Source organism: Vanessa atalanta, chromosome 18 (genome assembly GCF_905147765.1).
Source record: "Vanessa atalanta chromosome 18, ilVanAtal1.2, whole genome shotgun sequence".
Lineage (NCBI taxonomy): Eukaryota > Metazoa > Arthropoda > Insecta > Lepidoptera > Nymphalidae > Vanessa > Vanessa atalanta.
The window spans coordinates 8693736-8713387 of record NC_061888.1 but is presented as its reverse complement, the minus strand read 5'-3'; the positions used below and the strand labels follow the sequence as shown (position 1 = coordinate 8713387).

The window sequence follows — 19652 nt, the reverse complement described above, 5'->3', positions numbered from 1 at the left end:
ACCTATATATCTCTTGATGGTAGGGCTTTACTCAAGCCCGTCTGGGTAGGTACCACCCACTCATCAGGTATTCTACCGCCAAACAGCAGTGATTAGTATTGTTGTGAGTGAGCTAGTGTAACTACAGGCACAAGGGACATAACATCTTAGTTCCCAATGTTGGTGGGTCATTGGTTATGTAAGGAATGGTTAATATTTATTTTTATAGCGCCATTGTCTATGAGTGGTCGTGACCACTTATAATCAGGGGGCCCATTAGCTCGTCCGCCTACTAATATATACATATATGTATGTATGTATGTATATATGTATGTATGTAGAAATGATACCCACCGAGATCTCTAAAAGCTCCACAAGATCGCTCGCAGGCCTCTTCCGAACCGAAGACCCCAGTGTGTCTGCATTTTGCACCGGAGCCCTGGTTGTCATGCGCCACACAGGCTCGTTTTCGTAGGTCCAGGAACCAAACCAATCCCTCGCCTCTGCACTCCTCAAGCGTTGGGGACACTTGGCATTCGGTTGGAATGTACTCCTATTAAATAGATTTATACGTCAGTATAACTGAAGACCAAATTGATTCTTTTATTTCTGTTCTGTTTCTTACAACAGATAGGCATCTTAAGACAACATTTTGATTTATGTGGCATAAGTCAAAATTTTTGAAAAACAATTTTTATTATATCTTATAATGTATTTAGAATACCGGAGCTATGGTTGTAGTCGAAGAAGTAGTCGTCGGGAGAACTTGAGATTTAGGTGGCCCTGATCTGCATCGTCGCTCGCATTCCTCTTGTGTGTTGAATCTATAAAATAATGTTAAATTTTTAATTACTTTTCGAATACCGTCTGTAAACATTTTATTTTATAGTTTTGTTACACATATATTTCTTTGACACGTAGAATCAGAATTGTGTCGAAGGAAAGTCTTACCGATTATCATTGCCTTCACAACCGCCGTAAGTAAACTGGCTACAGACATCGCTTGCTGCATCGTAGAACCATTGCATTAGTGACTGGTCGCACGGACCCGCCAACATTGGTTGCTGGCAGACATCTGGTAGATCAATATAGTTATTGTTTAAGAAAAAATGATTTATTTTATTATAAGTGCTTTGAGTTTAAATATGTGGGAGTAATTTCGAATATATTAATAATGCAGAACGATAGGACCACCGGATCAGGCAAGCTCACGAGGAGGCGAGTACTGGCAAATTGTCCCAAAAGTTGAACAACAGATCTCTAGTGATCTAAGAGTCCTACTATCATTTTACTACACAATACAATAATAATATAATATTGCAATTTATGTTTACCCTGTATGTTCTCGGGGCCATAGCGGTTGTCGAGGGTGGGCTGAAGTGTGGTGGTGGTGGCGGGTGCGGGTGCGGGCACACAATAGGAGATGCAGTAATTCTCGTCGGGGAAGTTGTTGCGATTGCCTTCGCAGCCACCATACTGGAATTGCCTACACGTGCCGGTCGATGTGTCGAATGCCCAGCGCGTCTGCGGTTGCGTGCACGGCCCCGAATCGATCTCAAAGTAGCAGAAGTCTGTAATTATTAACGGTATTTTTATTTCGTTTCAGATGTTATTAAAGGTATTTTTATTTTATTTGTTTTCTTTCTTTAATAGCAATAACCCCTGTATTGAATCGGATACGTGTAAATAGTACTTATTTTTCGTGTCATAGTATCCACTAGAAAAGAATGATATTTGAATTTTATAAAAAAATCATTCAGTTTATTTATCAATTAAATAAATAAATAAACCTATCACAGAAGTTATTGGCATTACGCCAGGTATGTTGGCTTAAAGTGTTTGGCGATAAATTGTACTGGGAACCAATTCTTATTAAACGTCACATCGATAGGTTGATCATTTTGTTTAAATTTCATTAATTAATCAAAAAATATTAGTTTTAAATAATATGACGAAATTGAAGTCAACAGAAAGTAATCATTGCATGTGAATAATATTATACCTGGTCTTTCGTGTTCATACGGTGAAGGTTGTGATGTTGTTGGTCTTGGTGGACGAAGGGTTGTAATGACCACTTGTTCCATGCAGTTGTCCTCACACTCACGTTCTGAATTGAAGTTGTTTTCATTACCTCCGCATCCACCGTAGTAGAACTGACGACATCTAAAATAATTTTATTGGGGATGAACAATCGATCTCGTCCGGCCAATTCCTGTTACGTTGGCCAATCTCATGGGAGACCAACCAACTACACAGGACATATTACATTGCACAAATGTGTGCGCAAACATGGATGCACTCGTATAATCAGATGGGACGGCAAATCCGATCGGAGAGAGTTCAGGCGCAGGACTAACGTCTTCACGTGCTTACCGAGGCACGGTAGTGTACACACAACTTCCAGACTTCAGGGGTTGTTATTGAGAATTTTCGATAGAATAACCAAATAGCTTTTTACGTGCCTGACCTGTTAAAATGTTTTAAACGAGAACCTTGGGATCTATGGCCTTATATCAAGCCTTTAGATAAGTAAATGAAGATAGTATATATCGTAGATATATATAGATTTAAAGACATGATAAAAATATGAAGGAATTAATTGATACCATTTACTAGAGCTAGACATAAAAACACTAACATGAATAATAAAAGATTTATAATTAATTATTTATTTTAGAAAATATTAGTGATGTATTTTAATAGATGACATATCTACATAAATTTATTTTTGTACGAAAGTATCTTACCTTCTGATTTTAGTGTCGTAAAACCATCTCTGTGTATAATCGGCACAGTCGCCGGTCAAAGCCGGCAGTGTACATGTTTCTTTTTCTGTAACGTTCCGTCTTATTTTAATATACAATACAATATTTGCCATTAAAATGATTGTTAATTACAAATCGAATCATTTTTTTTTTGTTTTTTACATTAGCAGCCACAATTTCCCACTGCTGGGCTATAAGGCCTCCTCTCCCTTGAGGAGAAGGTTTTGGAGCATATTCAATTTCGTTGAAATTAGACACATGTTAGTTTCCTCACGATGTTTTCCTTCATCGCCGAACACGAGATGTATTATAAACACAAATTAAGCACATGAAAATTCAGTGGTTTGAACCCGAAATCATCGGTTAAGATACACGCGGTCTAACCACTGGGCCATCTCGGACCTTCTTTCAAGTATTGGATCGTTATTTTAATGGATTAACTTAAACTTAGAACTACCACATGCGATAAAATAACTTTGAAACTAAATACCTTTGTTAGTGTTAGACATCCTTCACGCAATACAAGGTTAAGATCTTATATTTCTACTTTCTATTTATTTTATATGCTAAGAAAAGACAAATCAGGTCAGTGATAAATTAATTCAAATCTTACAGACTTTAGACAAGCTAAACTTTTGATTTTGTTAATTGACTATTTATAGACGTACGACGTACTCCTATTTCTAAATTGTAAACTCCTGGCATCCTACAGAGACATAATTTATTAGGAGGGTAACAGATTCTGCTGTGTAAAGTTTAATATAAATATCTGCAGCGTCTCGATGACAATTACTTAATTTAATTAACACTTAATTCGATATAACTTATCTTTATAAATTATTTAAGTGTTTTTTTTTTTTATCAAGACAAACTTACCGTAAGCACTTGGACAAGCATCAATACAAGATCGCTCGTCGTTGAAACGATTATCATTTCCACCGCAGCCAGAATAATAGAAGGGTAGGCAGCGGTTTTCGGTGACACTAAATGACCAGGCGGGATGCTTCTCAGTGCAGTTGCCTGCCTCTTTTGGTAGCGAACATGCCTCTGTATCGTGCAACCAGGTTAGTTTTTTTCCCATTGACGTGTCAAAAGATCCTTTGTTCTCTTTATAAATGTCCTTAACTTTAGTCAGCCACGAATATGGATCACGAGTTTGACATATCAATGAAGAATTATTACATAATTGGTCAGTAACTAACTACTATAACTAAATACAGTGCAACTACCACCAGATCGATCTGAATGATTTAAGGTTTAAAAAGTAAATGAGAACTGGTTTTAGCACAAATGGGCCTTACACCATTTCGAGATTCACATTCCATTTCCAAATCAAATTATACCGATTAGTATTTCATGCTTTTACGTGTTTCTAAACTTATTATATATATTATATTATTTATGGATAGCATTGCACGTGGCTTTGATAAAATATTTGGTGTATTTGCTTATTCACGAAACAATGAACGCGTCGCAATGCTGGCAGTCAGAGTGAACCAAACGTAAATAAGCAAACATCCTTTCCCAAACGATGTACCACTGGAAAATATGTGCCAAAACTATAAAGCAGATTTAATAAAAAAGTGCTAAATATTTTGAAAATTGTTAGAAATCCCCATAATTAAATGACCACATTTATTTTACGTCCATCATTCGAAGTAACGTAGAAATAAATATTGTAGATAATTATTAGCACATGGGTGACAGTACTTACGCTGTGGCGCGCCGGGCGGGTCGCAGCGTAACAAGCAGGCGGCCTCGGAACTAAAGCGGTTGTCATTACCGCCGCAACCACCCCACACAAACTGCTCGCATCGTCGCCGCTCGCTGTTGAAGCCCCAGCGTTGGAAGTTGCCGGCACATGGGCCGCGTTCGATTTCAAGATTGCATTGGTCTTTTGGGGAAAATATATATTTATTAATATTAATTAAGTATTTTTTATATTATGCATCTTACCTTAACTAACCTAACTGCCAATACACTATATTAAAACATGGTGTCCTAATAAATCGGAAGCGGGAAAATACAACCACTTGCACCAGCAAAAGCATTTGAAGGAGTGTCAACGTCTAATTGTAAAAAAGTTTACAAGTTACTTTTCTTGCAGTGTCATAAAACCCCTTTTTGATTAGATTTTTGATATACTTTGAATTTATATTCATAGTAACTACCTTTACTCCTCTGTGGTTCGCAGTGTTGCTGACAGAGTTCCTGGGAGTCGAAATTGTTGGCATTTCCGAGACAGCCACCGTAAACAAACTGAGAGCATTGTTCGCGGGCAGAGTCATAGTACCAGCGGACGTGGTATCCGGTGCATGCCCCCTTCACTTTCGGTAGATTGCAGGCATCTGTAGGTGGATCAAAATTTAAATTACTGTTAAGAGCAAACGTAGGGATTAAAAAAATATTTTTAAGAGACATCAAATTCTTAAATCTAAATTGTGTTTTTTTGTTTTTTAATATTTTAAGTAATTAAGGATTAAGCAGTCGTACCCTTTGGCTTTGGTCGCACACAAACGTCTTCGCACTCATCATTGTTAACGAATCTGTTTTCATTGCCCTCACAGCCGCCGTACCAAAACCGAGAACAGCCTCCGTATGTCATATCGTAGTACCAATACACGGAGAAGTTTCGGCAAGAACCTCGGTCGCTTGCAAATGCACATGCGGCTGAAAATACAGAATTATTATTATATATGCACAAGCTACTCGCTCCCAATTTCACAGGTATATAATTAAATATATCTTTTATTACAATAAAAGTCGAACAAAGCTGTCCATCTGGCCGTACTTTACCATCGCAAAACGCACACTCGACAAAACTAAATGACTTGTCCATAATTCAAAAGATTTAACGCTTTTTTTAAAGTCTCCAATTTAAGTATAAATTGACAAAAAAGCTATAGTTTAAAATCAATTAAACATATCAACATACTATTTGTAAATATCTATCCTAAAAATATAGGCTATTGTGAAAGTAAAACATTAATCTGATGAATAGTTTTCAAATGATGAATGTGCTTGTAAATGTTTATTTATTAACTGAGTGAGTAACGTTTTAAAGTTTTTATTCTTATTACGGAAGATATTATTCTGTATATATTACCTTGTCGGTTATGGGGAACGTCAGTGCAGTTTAAGAAGTTCTTGCCCTTCGCCTCAGTGATTCCATCAGGGCAACAACCATATTTGCTGTTGGAACAGTCGCAACCATCCATATTGGGACCTTTAGCGGCTGTAATCTCGTCTCCGCAACATCCGTACTTGGACTCACGACATAAACAACCTTGTTGGTTCGGGCCGGTGACAACCGTGACACCATCATCACAGCAACCAAATTGGTATGTGTGGCAGCCACACCCGTCGAACTCCGGACCCTTGGCTTCTGTATGTCTGTGGGGTTAAGATAAATTAAAATATACAATATGTTAAGCATTGAATATATTAAAATAATATGTATGCGGAGTTTACCTATAAGTAATTGTCACACAGAACTAATAAATAAATGAGACATTAAACGACTTCAATTATTAGTTGTCTTCACAACTAATAATTTAATAAGAGCTTTAACTACTATTTAAAAATAGTAACGGATTGAACACATCTTATATCATGTAAAAAACCAAGTATGAACTGACAGTACAAAGAAAGATTTAGTATTAAAAATACTTAATGGTGAGTGTGAGGTGAGATAAGATTTTATTTAAATCGAAGGTTTGCTAACCGTGTAAGGTGTAATAAGCAATATTGAAACAGCGTTAAGATAACGATAAATAATAGTGTAGAATAAAATAGAGTATATTAATAATTTGATTATTCGATTATTTATTCCGATTAAAACGCACTAGAATTTTATGCAAAACATGAGAATATCACTGACGTGTGACATGCAGACATCTAATATTGCTCCGTTGTAGGTCTAATAAATTATTATGCCTGAAATATTTCAACCATTATTCGATAAATAACGTTAGTACAAGAATCGAACGGAGTACCTAATATTAATTTTATAATTGTTTACGGTTTATTCGAAAGTCGTAACATTTAAACTTACTTTATTATACGTGAAATTTAAACAGTTACATTTAGTAATAGGTATATGTTTGTTGACTTACCCATCTGGACAGCATCCATATTGAGAGTACTGACAACCACAGCCTTCACCATTCGGTCCTCGTGCGACGGTGATATTGTCCGGGCAGCATCCATAATGGGCATATTCGCAGCCACATCCTTTTTTGTAGAAAACATAGTTTTTGATGTATTTATCGATAGTGTTTTTCAAAATATTATCGATAATAATTTTGAAAAATACTAACGATAAATAAACATGATAGATACTATTTTGAAAAATATTATGATTTACCTTCCAAATGTGGGCCCTCAGCCGGCTTGTAATTATCAGGACAACACCCGAACGCGTACTGCAAGCAGCAACCCTCATATTCTAATCCATGCGCCGGGGTCTCCCCGTCGGGGCAGCAGCCGTAAGCTGAGGTATTGCAAGACATTACGCAACCTTCTAAATTGATGCCTCGAGCTGAAAAATAAGAATGTTTGATATTTATATATCCAGAAATGATAATTTTAATTATTTTAATAATTGGAAACTGTTTGATTATTAAATTAATAATACGCATTTAGTTAATTTTGAGATGTTAAATGAGTCTGAATCATAAGACCCATTAATAAGTGTTATATTGAGTGAATAGTACCGCCACCCAATTTTGTTCTAAAAGGCCGAGCGCCCACCGGTATCGAGAGGCTTGTTCAAGCCGTCGAAGCGATCGGTCCTTCTCAGCTTGGAATAAATCAAAGAAGAACATTTCCTGCGTTTAATTTCATACCTTCGAGTATGGATAGTCATGCAAACCCTGACATTCGTCACGTCATGTTTTTTTAAATATATATTTTAGAATAATTACTTTTACATTAGTATTTTCCCCCTTCTAAAAGCACTCAGCTCTTCTTAGGAGTTAGTACAATGTTATCCCCTGATGTCAGATGTGGAATTTACCTGTTGAAACACCATCAGGACAGCAACCGAATTCAGAAATACTGCACGGACAACCTTCTCCATTTGGACCCGAAGCATCCGTCTCGTTGTCATAACAACATCCGAATTCCGAGCCAGCACATCCTCCTTCGGATTCTGTAGTATCTGGTTTTTCAGTCTCTGCAACTTAATTATTGTATCCATAATTAGTGCTCATAATATTTTGATAAATAAATAATCGTTAGCTCTGGTCCGTATTCTTTTAATATTATGTATTTAGAATGTACCATATTAGACTGCTATTTAAGCTGCTTACCTGTTTCTGGACAGCCTTGTTTGTGTGGACCCTTTGGCTCTGTTTTTTCATCTTTGCAACAACCATATCTGAAGTATCACAATTTTATTAAAAAATAAACATATTAATATTACAATTAATTTATTATTGTATGATTCCTTACTTTGAATGATGACAGGGTGGTAGTGGTGCCGGACATCCTTGTTGATCGTTACCTTCGGCTGCTGTAATGTTGTCCGATTTACAACATCCATATAAAGTTTCATTACATGGAGTGACTGGACAGCCGGCTGCTCGAAGACCGGCTGCAGGCGACACTCCGTCGGGACAGCAACCAAATTTGGAATCCTTGCAGGTCTCCGGGTTCGGACAACCTTAAAACCATTTATTTTTTAAAGATTGTTGCATAACATAATTTATCGAATTAAAATTTGCAACGCACCTTCATCGAATGGCCCAGCAGCAGGCGTTCTTTTGTCAGGGCAGCAACCAAACTTGCTTCGAATACACTTAGCTTTCTTCTTTTTGGCTTTGCAGCGTCCTTTGTTAGTTGAGCTGACAACAACAGTCGTCCAAGTCCATGATGCTAGAGAAACCAACAAAATTATGTGATGAAACAACTTTGTGTAATTATTTTATTACATTTATTTTAAATTTATACGCACTCGATTGTTCTGTTGTCGATATGTCTTCCAGGGACGTTGAACTTCCAACTGTAGTACTTCCCGTGCTCTCTATAAAAAAAGTCATGTTCGTTAAAATTTTGAATCATTAGTAGTATTTTTTAATTTGGTAGGTCCAACTATTTGGTTATATCTGGTATTTTAATGTTTTTTAAAATGAACAATATTATGTTACTTTATTTTGCTGAATTATGTACTGCGTACATTATACGTACTATGTTCTATATGCTTATATCCATTTTATAAGAATATAGAAAATTTTTGCAATATGCGAAATTACGAAAGTTTGCTTAACTATTATTTTTTTTAATTTAATAATTTGCTGTAAAAGTTACCTTCGACGGTGGAACTCTCACTACTGCTAACAGATTCAGTAGTTCCTGTCGATTCCACAGTAGTACTTAAATCAGGTGCTTGTGTAGTACTTTCGTCGGTAGACTCTGTTACGGATGATTCAGTGGTTGCCGCATTTTCTGTACTTGATTCAGTACCCTCTGTAGTGCTAACTTCGGTTGTCTCCAATGTCGAACTTATTGTTGAAACAGTATCAAAGCTAGTTGTAGATTCACTTAATTCCTTATCGGTCGAAGTAGTACTACTTTCGGCTTCTGTAGTTATTGTTAATTTTTCCTCGGTTGTACTAATATCAGTATCACTAGTGGTTTCTTCAGTCGAAGTAATTTCTATGTCAGAACCTTAATATAAGATATTATTGTTGTAAATAATTGGTTAACAGTAATCAATAAGAAATAATATACTTATATTCTAAATACAGTATTTGCATTCTGGTTAAAGATCTTGTAACAACACAAGCTGATGACATAATAGAGACCTGTGTAGTATGTAAATTCCAACAAAATCAATCAAAACAAAAGGCAAAGACTGTCAACCTAACGAAAATTATTAAAATATTTCTCTTAAGCCACCCATAAAGATGGGATATCAAACAGTACACTTGAATACTAACATTGAGGGAATAGCAACCAAAAAGGTAATACATAGTAAGAAAACAACAGCAAAATCAGTAACCAATGTTTTTTTACACTTATCAATATAAGATTTATTAAGTTATACAATTTAAGGTATATCAAAACATACTATAAATTTATATGATTCTTAAACAAAGGCTATATCAATTATTGTATTTCAATTGTGCACTTACTTGAGGTCTCACTGATTATAGTAGTACTACTGTCTGTTGTGCTTATTTCTTCTTCGGTTACATCCGTAGATACGAAATCCGAAGTTTCGGTCTCTCTGTCTGTCGTTATTGTTAAATCTATAACTGACGTAGAACTAGCTTCTGTTGTATCTGTTAAGTCAGAAGTAGTGGTTTCAGTAGATCCGGTCTCCTTTTCTATTGTAGTATCGGTAACGGAAATATCTGTAGAATCAGATTCCGTTTCTTTTGTCAAGTCCGTAACTGTAGATTCTGTAGACATTGTCGATTCACTTTCTGTAGTGTCAGATGTTTCAGTACCTTCAGTAGATGTTACTGTCGAGTCGAAGGTTGTAGTATCCGTAGAATCCTTTTCAGTCGTTTCAGTTGAATCAATATCTTTAGTTGTTGTAGAAATATCAACCGTTGAAACCGAACTAATATCAGTAGTTTCTGTAGAAACTATAGTTTCTATTGAATCAATCTCAGTAGCTTCTGTTGATTCAGTGCCTGTAACTTCAGTAAATCCTGCTTCAGTTGTTATTGTGATATCGCTAGATTCTGTTGAATATGAACTGACTGTCGTTAAGTCCGAATCGCTCAGCGTGGTCGACTCTGCGGAGTCTGTTGTTACTACTGCTTCTGTAAATTAGGAATATGTTTGTTTATAACTACCAAATATTTACATTTTGATGCGAATTTTGTATTCGTATTTTCATTGAGTATACTTTCACTACCTTCAGTCATACTTGTATCTGTTTCATCTTCGATAATTTTTTCTGTACTTGTGGTACTTTCTGATGTATCATCTTTTATTGTTGATTCATCTACAGGAGTAGACTCAGATGAACTTGTGCTTAATATAATCGTACTTTCGGTGAATGTTTCCGTTACATCTGTACTTCCTGTTTCTGATTCTGTAGTACTATCATCATCCTCAGTCTCTCCTAAAACAAGCATTATTTGTTATGCCGCATGTTTAATATGTAATATAATACAAACGCTATGAATTATTACCTGAGCCGGATCCATAGTATGCATCATATTCACTGGGGGACGTATAACCGGATCCTTCTATAAAAATGTAAGAAGGGTAAATTATATAATTAATGTTGAGTAACATCTCAACATTAATTATATAATTTATGATTTATTACATTTGTAAACATACCAGTAACTTTATCTCGTCCGAAGTCAGGAACCTGTAATAGAATGGAAGAATTATAAGGTCACACACTACATAAGGCATTTTTTTTGTCTAAATTGAACTATTTGTCTAGTTATTTACATATATTTTTTTTTTAAATATTATGTATTTCAACCAAACCCGTTCAATTTTGTTTCAAAACAATTATTATCGTAATTATAACCGAAACAGTTATTCAAAGTTTTTAAACAAGTTTTGGTAAGTTTTCATTAATTTTGCATTTTTTTTTAATTTCTATTAGGCAGACAGATAGACTAGCTTATTAAAATAGAATTGTAGCCCAAGGGACCTAAAAATTTAATATTCATATCGAAAATTATTATTAGCAACCGTGAGTTTGTATTTCGACAGTCCAGTTTTTTGGCTCGGAAATATACGTAACAGGCATTCGTCTTTAGCCTGGTTTCTTGGCGGTTGATTCTGATGTTCCACCACATTGGATAATCATTGTTTGTTTTATATAAAGTAGGTATCTGGTCGCCAGATAGTCACCTGATGGTAAGTGGTCACCACCGCCTATAGGTATTGGTACTGTAAGGAATATTACCCATTCCTTAAATCATCAATTCGTCACCAACTTTGCGAATAAATATATTATGTCCCTTGTGGCTGTAGTTATGCTGAGTCACTCATTCTTCAAACCGAAACACAACAATACTAGGTATTGCTATATGGCGGTAGAATTATGAGATTGATGGAATGAGTGAACTTGCGTTTGGGCTCACGCTTCTGCCCTATAAGATCCTGTGCTGTGGCCTAGCCTAGGAGGTCAAGATCACGTTACTACTCACCAATGATATACCAATATCTTCAGAGCTAGTTTCGATAGCTTCAGCGTTTTCCTCGGGATATTCTTCCTCTTCCTCAATGCAATCTTCATATTCATAATCGTCCATTATTGGAGTTGATTTTGAATCAAGTGGCAACATTTCATCTATAATGTGTTAAAAAAATAACTTAACTATTTCTAATATACAAAATATTCTTTTGTATTACAATAAATCAAAAATATAAATTGTAAAGCAATTAAACTGCAATTTTTAATATATATTTCTGTACAAGCCCGTATTATATACGTAGACTAACGTTATTTTACTAATATTAAAATGTAATAATTTTGAGAAATTTGGATGATTTAAATCAGACGCGTGTAACTCACCTATGCCACAAGGATTTGTGTTACAGGATTGACTGGAATCGAGCACTTCGACCTCGTTACACTCCATAACTTCGCGTCCTCCACTCAGGCACATTACGCGACGGTATTGTTCCCCTCCATCACATTTTTTGGTACACTATCAACAACAAAAATAACAAAGTTCTTTTTTTTTAATTTATATTTTTATAATTTTGTAGACGATTAACATTTCATCATCAAGATAAAACTTAGCCTTGCTCACAGTCATTTATCCTTCTGTGAGCATGAAGTTTTATTAAATAAAAACTCGTTTTATGCTTGTAATAAAAATTTGGTCTATATTTTATCGAGGAAATCATACCAAGCTAAAATTATTTAAATAATATAATAATTTAGTGCATTAACATATATATCAATAATATTTTCATTATGAACCAAAATATTTTAGCTTCAAAATTATTTTTCTCAGACGGTTTAGACCAAAAGAAGCAAATTTGCGAAGAAGATTTTGGAAATTTGAAAGAAACAAATAATTTACGCTCTCACCTCAGACCACGGTCCAGCAAACCATTTGGCAGGACATTTTTCCTTTGGCACTTCGCATTCTTTAGTATCTCTGTACTTTGAGCTTGATTCACACCGGTCGTCGTCCACTTTTGTCACTGCGACTCCATCAAATAATCCACAGAAAACTCGACGAGTTTGGTTCCCTTTTCCGCATTTTGCTGAACACTATAGAAATATTTCGTAATGTTTATAGACAGTTCGACTTTATTGAAAACGAGCCAAGGTGGCCTAATTAAAACGTGAATCCACACTGAAATTTTCTTAATTTGTACTTATAATTCATCTCGGGCTCATCGATGGAGGAAACTTCGTCAGAAAATCTCCATGGGTCGAATGAAAATTTGCAACATATATGTCCATTAACCCGCATAGTAGCAGCGTGATGGAATAAGCTACGAACCTTCGACCCAAAAGTAAAAGAGGCCCTAGCCCTACAGTGGGACTCTTATTTTAATTTTATTAATAATATATAATCTGTATCTACACTATACATTGACATGACTGTACATGTGTATGTATGTATGTATTTATTTTTAATTTTCAATAGCAGCTCGTAGTTTGTAAGTTGCTACTATTAGTCCCGTACAAAACACGAAAAACTGTTACTCATGTGCGTGAACTCTCTGCGAATAGCTGGATTCTTATAAAGGACGCTTGCTTTTAGTTAAAAATGGCCACTCTCGACCGAAGTCGGTCTGGAAACCATCATAGTAGCAGCGTGATGGAATACCTAAACGAATGACGTATGGAATTATTTATAAAACATCAGTATTATTATTTTGTTTTTCTTATTTGCGTAAAGTTGTTGGTTTGATTAATGAAGAAATAAAGAAAATATTTCTTACTAGAAATAAAAAAAAACAAACACGTATTTTTCTTACCTCGCTCCACTGCGTTGCGTACCACAGCGTTTGACAGGGTGGCAATTCGGTACGGTCACAGCTCTCTTCGAGAGTTGGCGGCGTGTGGTATGCACAGAGCTTTGCGTCTACCACCTTGTGGTCCTTGGTAGCGCAGTGTGCAGAACGAGTGCGCATCGTTGACAAACATGTATCACACTAATGAAAACATACAGATTCAATACATTAATAGTATCAAAATGGTTTTGTGTTTTGGCTTTTTGAGGTACTTCATTCTATAACATAATTTATCTTGAAACGGATATTTAATGTTTTAATTGTGCAAAGAGTTATGATAACTTACACCAGTCCATTCAGTGAGAACCCAATCAACACCGTCGCAAGGATGCAATATACATGTCTGTTCTACGATTGGTTTTTCTTCCGTACACACGCTGTCGTCGTATACTTCCACTCGCCCGTTCATTTTTTGGTGGCAAACTACTTGACGTGTCTGTTTGCCCTCTCCACAAAGTTTGTTACACTAAGTTATAAAAGACATTTGGATTAAAAATTATAGGGATTTTTTTTTTACATATTCTGATAGAATTATGCTTTAAATGTAATAAAACATATATTTACTTTTGGCATTGTATTAAACTATACTTACAGGTTTCCAGGGTCCGGTAAACCAAGTAGGACATGTAGCGTTTTTATTACATTCCTGGTAAAGTTCTGGTTTAGGTCCTAGAAGGTCAAAGCACTCTTTATCCGATACTATCGATGGGAACCTGAAAGTTATTCTAAAATTATAAAATAACGTTTAATATTTCGAAACCAAAATATTAAAACATATATATTATTTTAGCAAAAAACGCAAATACATAAAATTCACGCTTATCAGTTCAATAGATAAATTTAAAGCTGGTAAAAATACAAAGCGCAACAAATTTTGTAATAATTTTATATATTAAAACCTTCTTCGAAACTCGTTGTATCTTCTAAGTTCTAATATAACTTTTATGTATTTATTTATTATTAGTAGTTTTTTCAGTTACACATTACAAAATGATAATTTCCTATTTACCCATTTGTGATGATTTTCTCGCAGTGAACTTGTCGCGATCTAGTGCCTCCATCTCCGCAAGGTTTAGAGCATGGACTCCAAGGACCCTCCACCCATCGTGCAGGGCAGGATTCGGTATTACAACTCTGGTTAGTTGGGGGTTTTAGGCCTTCATCACAAAGAGTGTCATTAACTACTTCTAGTTCTTCGCGTGATCGGCATGTGACTTGGCGAGTTTGATAACCTGATTAAATAAAGTTTTGTTACTTATACAAATCTAAAATACATGAAAACTGTTATTGAAAAAAAAAGAGAATTATCCGTGAGTATTTTATAATTTTAACGAGATACAATTATCATCAATTAATAGGCCCCACTCATCTACATTCTACCGCCAGAAATATCCAATTGTTGTGTTCCGGTGTGAAGAGTTGGTGAGCTAGTGTAAATTCAAGTACATGGGACATAAGATCTTAGGTCCCAAAGGGTGTTTTTTTATGGAATGGTTAATATTTTCTACGGCGCTAATATCTATGGGCGATGTGCCCGTGTGCTTACATATACCATAAAAACATTGCTTACCTCCACCACAAGATGCACTACATGCAGAAAACTCTTCATGAACCCAATTATACTGCTGGTTTGGAGGTGGCGCTAGAGCAGAAGGTACGCTGTATTCATAACTAATGCCCACATTTTGATCTTGCAATAGGAGCTGAAATGAACATGTAATAAGAAGATCATCATTTTTTTACCGCTGAAATTACGGAACATACGAATGACTTTAAAATAAAATGTTTATAGTAACTCTGGGTTAACAGGGTATCAAATAATTTGCATGCATATAATATATTACTAACAGTAACGAACGAGCTTTGCTCGACTGTATTTTTTTATATTAATTTTATTAAGGTTGCGTTATTCAGGCATCTTATTTAAAAACAAAATATTTGAAAGGTGATTGTAACTAAGACTTTAAATATTTAGAATAAATGATTTTTGAAGGACTGTTAATGGTTATCTTCTTTAAGAAATATGCCATTTGAGATAACTCACCGATAGATAAAGTGGTTCGTTGGTGGGTCCGAGACATCGCAATTTGTCCGGTGCGGCGAAACCTTGCTGGCTGCGCTCGTAATGCCACAGTGTACCCGCGATCATTAAGCTTCGAGGAAAGTCGATGTGGTATTCGCCGTTCAGATAATAAACGTTGTCGTATTTCGCTCTTAGCGCTAGAAAAGTTATAATTAAATTTAAATGGAACCTTAAATCTCAACTCACAAAAAAAAGGCAAAGTTAGCTAAAAGTGGTTTAAGATAGTTATTACCTCAGATTACAAAACAAAAATATTTTACCATTTATTTTTTTTATAATATGAGATTATTATATACTGTGACTTTCAGTAAGAAGGAAAAACAAACTCACTTTTTATAAAACGCTAATGTGTGTTAGATTGTATCCCTCTACTGATAAACATTGAATTTTTTTAATGTATATAATTAGTAGTTTAATCATGCAAATTTGACTCTTGATATAAAAATTAAAGCCAGATGTTATCAAGCCAACCGTAAGATACAATTTTAAAACTTGCTATTTTATTTGCAGCACTTTACATAATTTTTTTTTTTTACTTTAATTCGAAACAAAACAATATCTAGCGTTTAATCTGTAGTAATGATGGCTTTATTTAAGATTGTTGTGTTTTCGATAGCAGGGTTCCAAAAATAAAATACTAAAATTTTCAGTAGTTAAATTAATTAACAACTCACCTAAATAATTATTCGATGCCTTCCTCTCCTCTATAAATATATTCGTAGCTCCTTGAGGTATCAGGAGTATGTCGTTATAACCTAAACACGAAACAAAATGTATATATATATAAATGATAACATGTAGGTTTTTCGCTGTTTACATTCCAAATTTAAAAACAATTTATAAATAAATTTACTATGTAAAATATTAACCGAGCATTGTCAGGTTTAAACTCAAGCATCAATGTATTTGAATATGCTTAGTTTTGGATCAACACGTTTTTTTCACGGTGCAAACATTTTTCAACAGATATACTAAAAGTTATAAAGATTTAAATGTGAAATACATTGTTCTAATGATATTTGCAGTCACCGTGTTAAATAATACTCTGAATATTTTTTTTAAAGATATTTCATAAATGTCCAATTCATCTCAGAAAATATCCTAAGGAAACCTGGATGTATCGGATGAAATTTGCCACATGTGCCGTCGCATTCAAGAAGCGTAGTGGAATAAGTTCTAAACCTGCTCCTCAAGAAGAGAGGAGACTTTAACAGTGGGAGATTTACTGGCTACTACTTAAGTATCATCATAATATAAGTGCGGTATGTTTTTTTTTAATGTCAAGCATTTATCGTACCTTTCCTAAAGTCTTGAGAGTCCAGTATGCCGCTGGTAGTGTGACAGTTAGTGCCATTTCCACGACATTGCCGGCATTTGTCTTCCCGCGCGTTTGAGCCTAACATCATATCACAACCGACGGGCTACAAATAAGATGAAATATAATTTTAATAATTTACATCTAATTTAGAGCCGAGATGGCCCAGTGGCCCAGGAGGAAAACATCGTGAAGAAACCTGTATGTGTCTTATTTCAACGAAATTCTGCCACATGTGTATTCCACCAACCCGCATTAGAGCAGCGTGGTGGAATATGCTCCTAACTTTCCCCTCAAAGGCAGAGGAGGCCTTATCCCAGTAGTGGGAAATTTACAGGCTGCTAACGTAAAAAAATGTAATTATAAATGGGAATGTAACCCTTTCTGTTACCTGTTCAGGCTTAAGCCCCTGAACCGAATTAGATACAGTTTAGTATGGAGATAGTTTAAGTCCCGGGGAAGTAAAAGGCTTTTTTTTTAATTAATCCTTCGAGGGGTAACGTTTTATAGGAACAATTTAAATATGACAAATCTTACCTGACAAACACCATCTACACACACATCGAAGGACTCGTCGCTACATCGCGTACCGTCGATCACTTTAGTCTTTTGGCGATAGTAAAAACGTTCCCCGCGAGGCATACAGTTAAGCTCGCACGGGTTTGGTCCTTTCGTGTACGGCACCCAGCTGGAAATTTTGTGAATGAATTATATATTTACAAAATTAACTCAAACATTCAAGTTTATTATATAAGAAGTCATGCCAAAAATATAGCATTTGTTCTTAGATTTCAATTATTTCGTTCAAAATGTAGGTTCCGAACTAACTAGCTTAGCGGAAGATAGTGTATTTGATTAAATAATATTTTATGTATAAAAAAAATATATATTTAAAAAATCTTACTGATATTTCTGGTCCCTGAAGCTCTTGTCATCATATTCAGCGCACTGTTCAGCTCTGAAATCATTGGAGCCTTCTGGGCAGTCTTGTGTTTGACACGAAAAGTATTTCGTGTCGCCCCCTGTGCACTGTGGTCGACCATCTGACCTGAATGAGAAAATATTATTTAGGAAAACAAGCGTTCAAATTAACTTAAAACTTAAACGCAAATTACGAGTATATTACGTATATCCAATACGAGTATATACAAAAAATCTCGAAATATTTTATTTTATAACCATTTCATTAGACCATGTTCTGAGAAAGGTTTTGAGAATGGATGTCGATGGATATAGGGTAGGGGACGACCCAAGAAACGATGGATGTATTGTGTGAAAGACGATATGTTTAGAAAGAATGTTTCTTGTGAGATGACGTCCGACAGAGAAGTATGGAAGAAGAAGACATGCTGCGCCGACCCCAAGTAAACTTGGGATAAGGGCAGGAGGATGATGATTCATATGAAGGAATTTCAGTTTTTTTTTTTCTTTGTTTTATATGACTGGGTTTTTCTGCATTGTTTTTCGAATGCTTAGTTTTACGTGAATATCATTACTAGGCTCTTCTGTTACTCCGTGAAGGAAGAATAATAACCTGGATTCAATCATTGTTATGTAGTCTGCGTCTAACATAAAATGGTGATTGCATTGAGGGATACCCAAATCGAATCGATTCTAAACTTACGCTATTTCGAGACATATTCTTTTCTGGCTGGCAACACCTCCGCCGCATGTCCGAGAGCATGGGGATACTTCACTCCACTCTCCCCAAGCCCCACGCCCCTCTCCACCAGGTATTATGTATGAAGCTGATAAAAAGAGACCGGCTCCTTGCCTTCTATGTCTGCTGCGGTGTCCATTTACCTATAAAAGTAATTATTTTATTTTGCGAATATGAGCTTTATTTATTAAGCAAATGAGCAACCTGGAGGTAAGTGATACTTTTGCCTTTACCTATATATATGAAAAGTAGTATACTTTCTTGTTGATAGACAAAAAGATACACTTGAGACCTGAGAAGAACCCACGAAAGAAACTCAACGTAACACACGTAAAATGTAAACACGTAAAATTAAATCTAAATTTTAGACATTAGAAACAATAGATTAAATTTTTATTAATTTGACTACCACTGAGCTGATTACGACGATGGAAAGATGGTAGATTGTATGATTTTAAAAACAAATATTCTTTCAAAGCAAAATTTAAAAAAACATTACACGAACTTTACACAATTAAAATTTTTCATTTTAGATTAAATGATATTTATAAGAGGATAGTGCAATGTTTTAGTATTGCTCTCTCTTTCACTCCTATATATATACATATGTCTATACTAATGCAGTAGGGATGAGTTTCATTTCTTCATTAAGTTAGTTGAAGGCAGCTTTAATCCGCCCGATGATTGCGTTCAGCTTTCGAAATGCTATAAATTTATGCCTGTAGAAATATGAAGTGTACCATTATGTTGGACTGTGTGTATTTTAGGGGTTTCCTAACGTAGCGTTTCCATTTTATCGTAACTAGTACTTAAGTGTTAACGCCACCGCATCAAAAACGAAATTCAACGAATGCGCCAATATTTTTATGTATTATAAATAAATAAATA

At 35.2% G+C, this 19652-nt stretch overlaps 1 protein-coding gene across 8 annotated transcripts in view; it reads right to left on the bottom strand.

Moving 5' to 3' along the window:
• LOC125071068 (papilin) overlaps positions 1-19652 on the bottom strand; it is an 84871-nt gene that overhangs the window by 10803 nt on the left and 54416 nt on the right. For 4 of the 8 annotated variants that reach the window (XM_047681148.1, XM_047681141.1, XM_047681147.1 and 1 more), the window contains 37 exons: positions 18729-18907; positions 18009-18152; positions 17642-17792; positions 17087-17210; positions 16464-16544; positions 15751-15926; positions 15277-15409; positions 14716-14938; positions 14299-14431; positions 13993-14172; positions 13671-13847; positions 12769-12954; positions 12244-12379; positions 11876-12018; positions 11049-11079; positions 10895-10951; positions 10615-10824; positions 9881-10519; positions 9054-9413; positions 8701-8769; positions 8478-8621; positions 8199-8409; positions 8057-8124; positions 7762-7926; positions 7111-7284; positions 6860-6977; positions 5851-6137; positions 5238-5414; positions 4916-5092; positions 4459-4638; positions 3621-3791; positions 2727-2811; positions 1982-2142; positions 1314-1550; positions 931-1054; positions 704-803; positions 334-532 (listed from right to left, as the gene is read on the bottom strand). In XM_047681148.1, coding sequence (XP_047537104.1) covers positions 334-532; positions 704-803; positions 931-1054; positions 1314-1550; positions 1982-2142; positions 2727-2811; positions 3621-3791; positions 4459-4638; positions 4916-5092; positions 5238-5414; positions 5851-6137; positions 6860-6977; positions 7111-7284; positions 7762-7926; positions 8057-8124; positions 8199-8409; positions 8478-8621; positions 8701-8769; positions 9054-9413; positions 9881-10519; positions 10615-10824; positions 10895-10951; positions 11049-11079; positions 11876-12018; positions 12244-12379; positions 12769-12954; positions 13671-13847; positions 13993-14172; positions 14299-14431; positions 14716-14938; positions 15277-15409; positions 15751-15926; positions 16464-16544; positions 17087-17210; positions 17642-17792; positions 18009-18152; positions 18729-18907 — 6310 coding nt within the window. The remainder of the gene's footprint in view (positions 1-333; positions 533-703; positions 804-930; positions 1055-1313; positions 1551-1981; positions 2143-2726; positions 2812-3620; positions 3792-4458; positions 4639-4915; positions 5093-5237; positions 5415-5850; positions 6138-6859; positions 6978-7110; positions 7285-7761; positions 7927-8056; positions 8125-8198; positions 8410-8477; positions 8622-8700; positions 8770-9053; positions 9414-9880; positions 10520-10614; positions 10825-10894; positions 10952-11048; positions 11080-11875; positions 12019-12243; positions 12380-12768; positions 12955-13670; positions 13848-13992; positions 14173-14298; positions 14432-14715; positions 14939-15276; positions 15410-15750; positions 15927-16463; positions 16545-17086; positions 17211-17641; positions 17793-18008; positions 18153-18728; positions 18908-19652) is intronic. The other 4 variants (XM_047681144.1, XM_047681145.1, XM_047681149.1 and 1 more) reach the window with 4 other exon arrangements.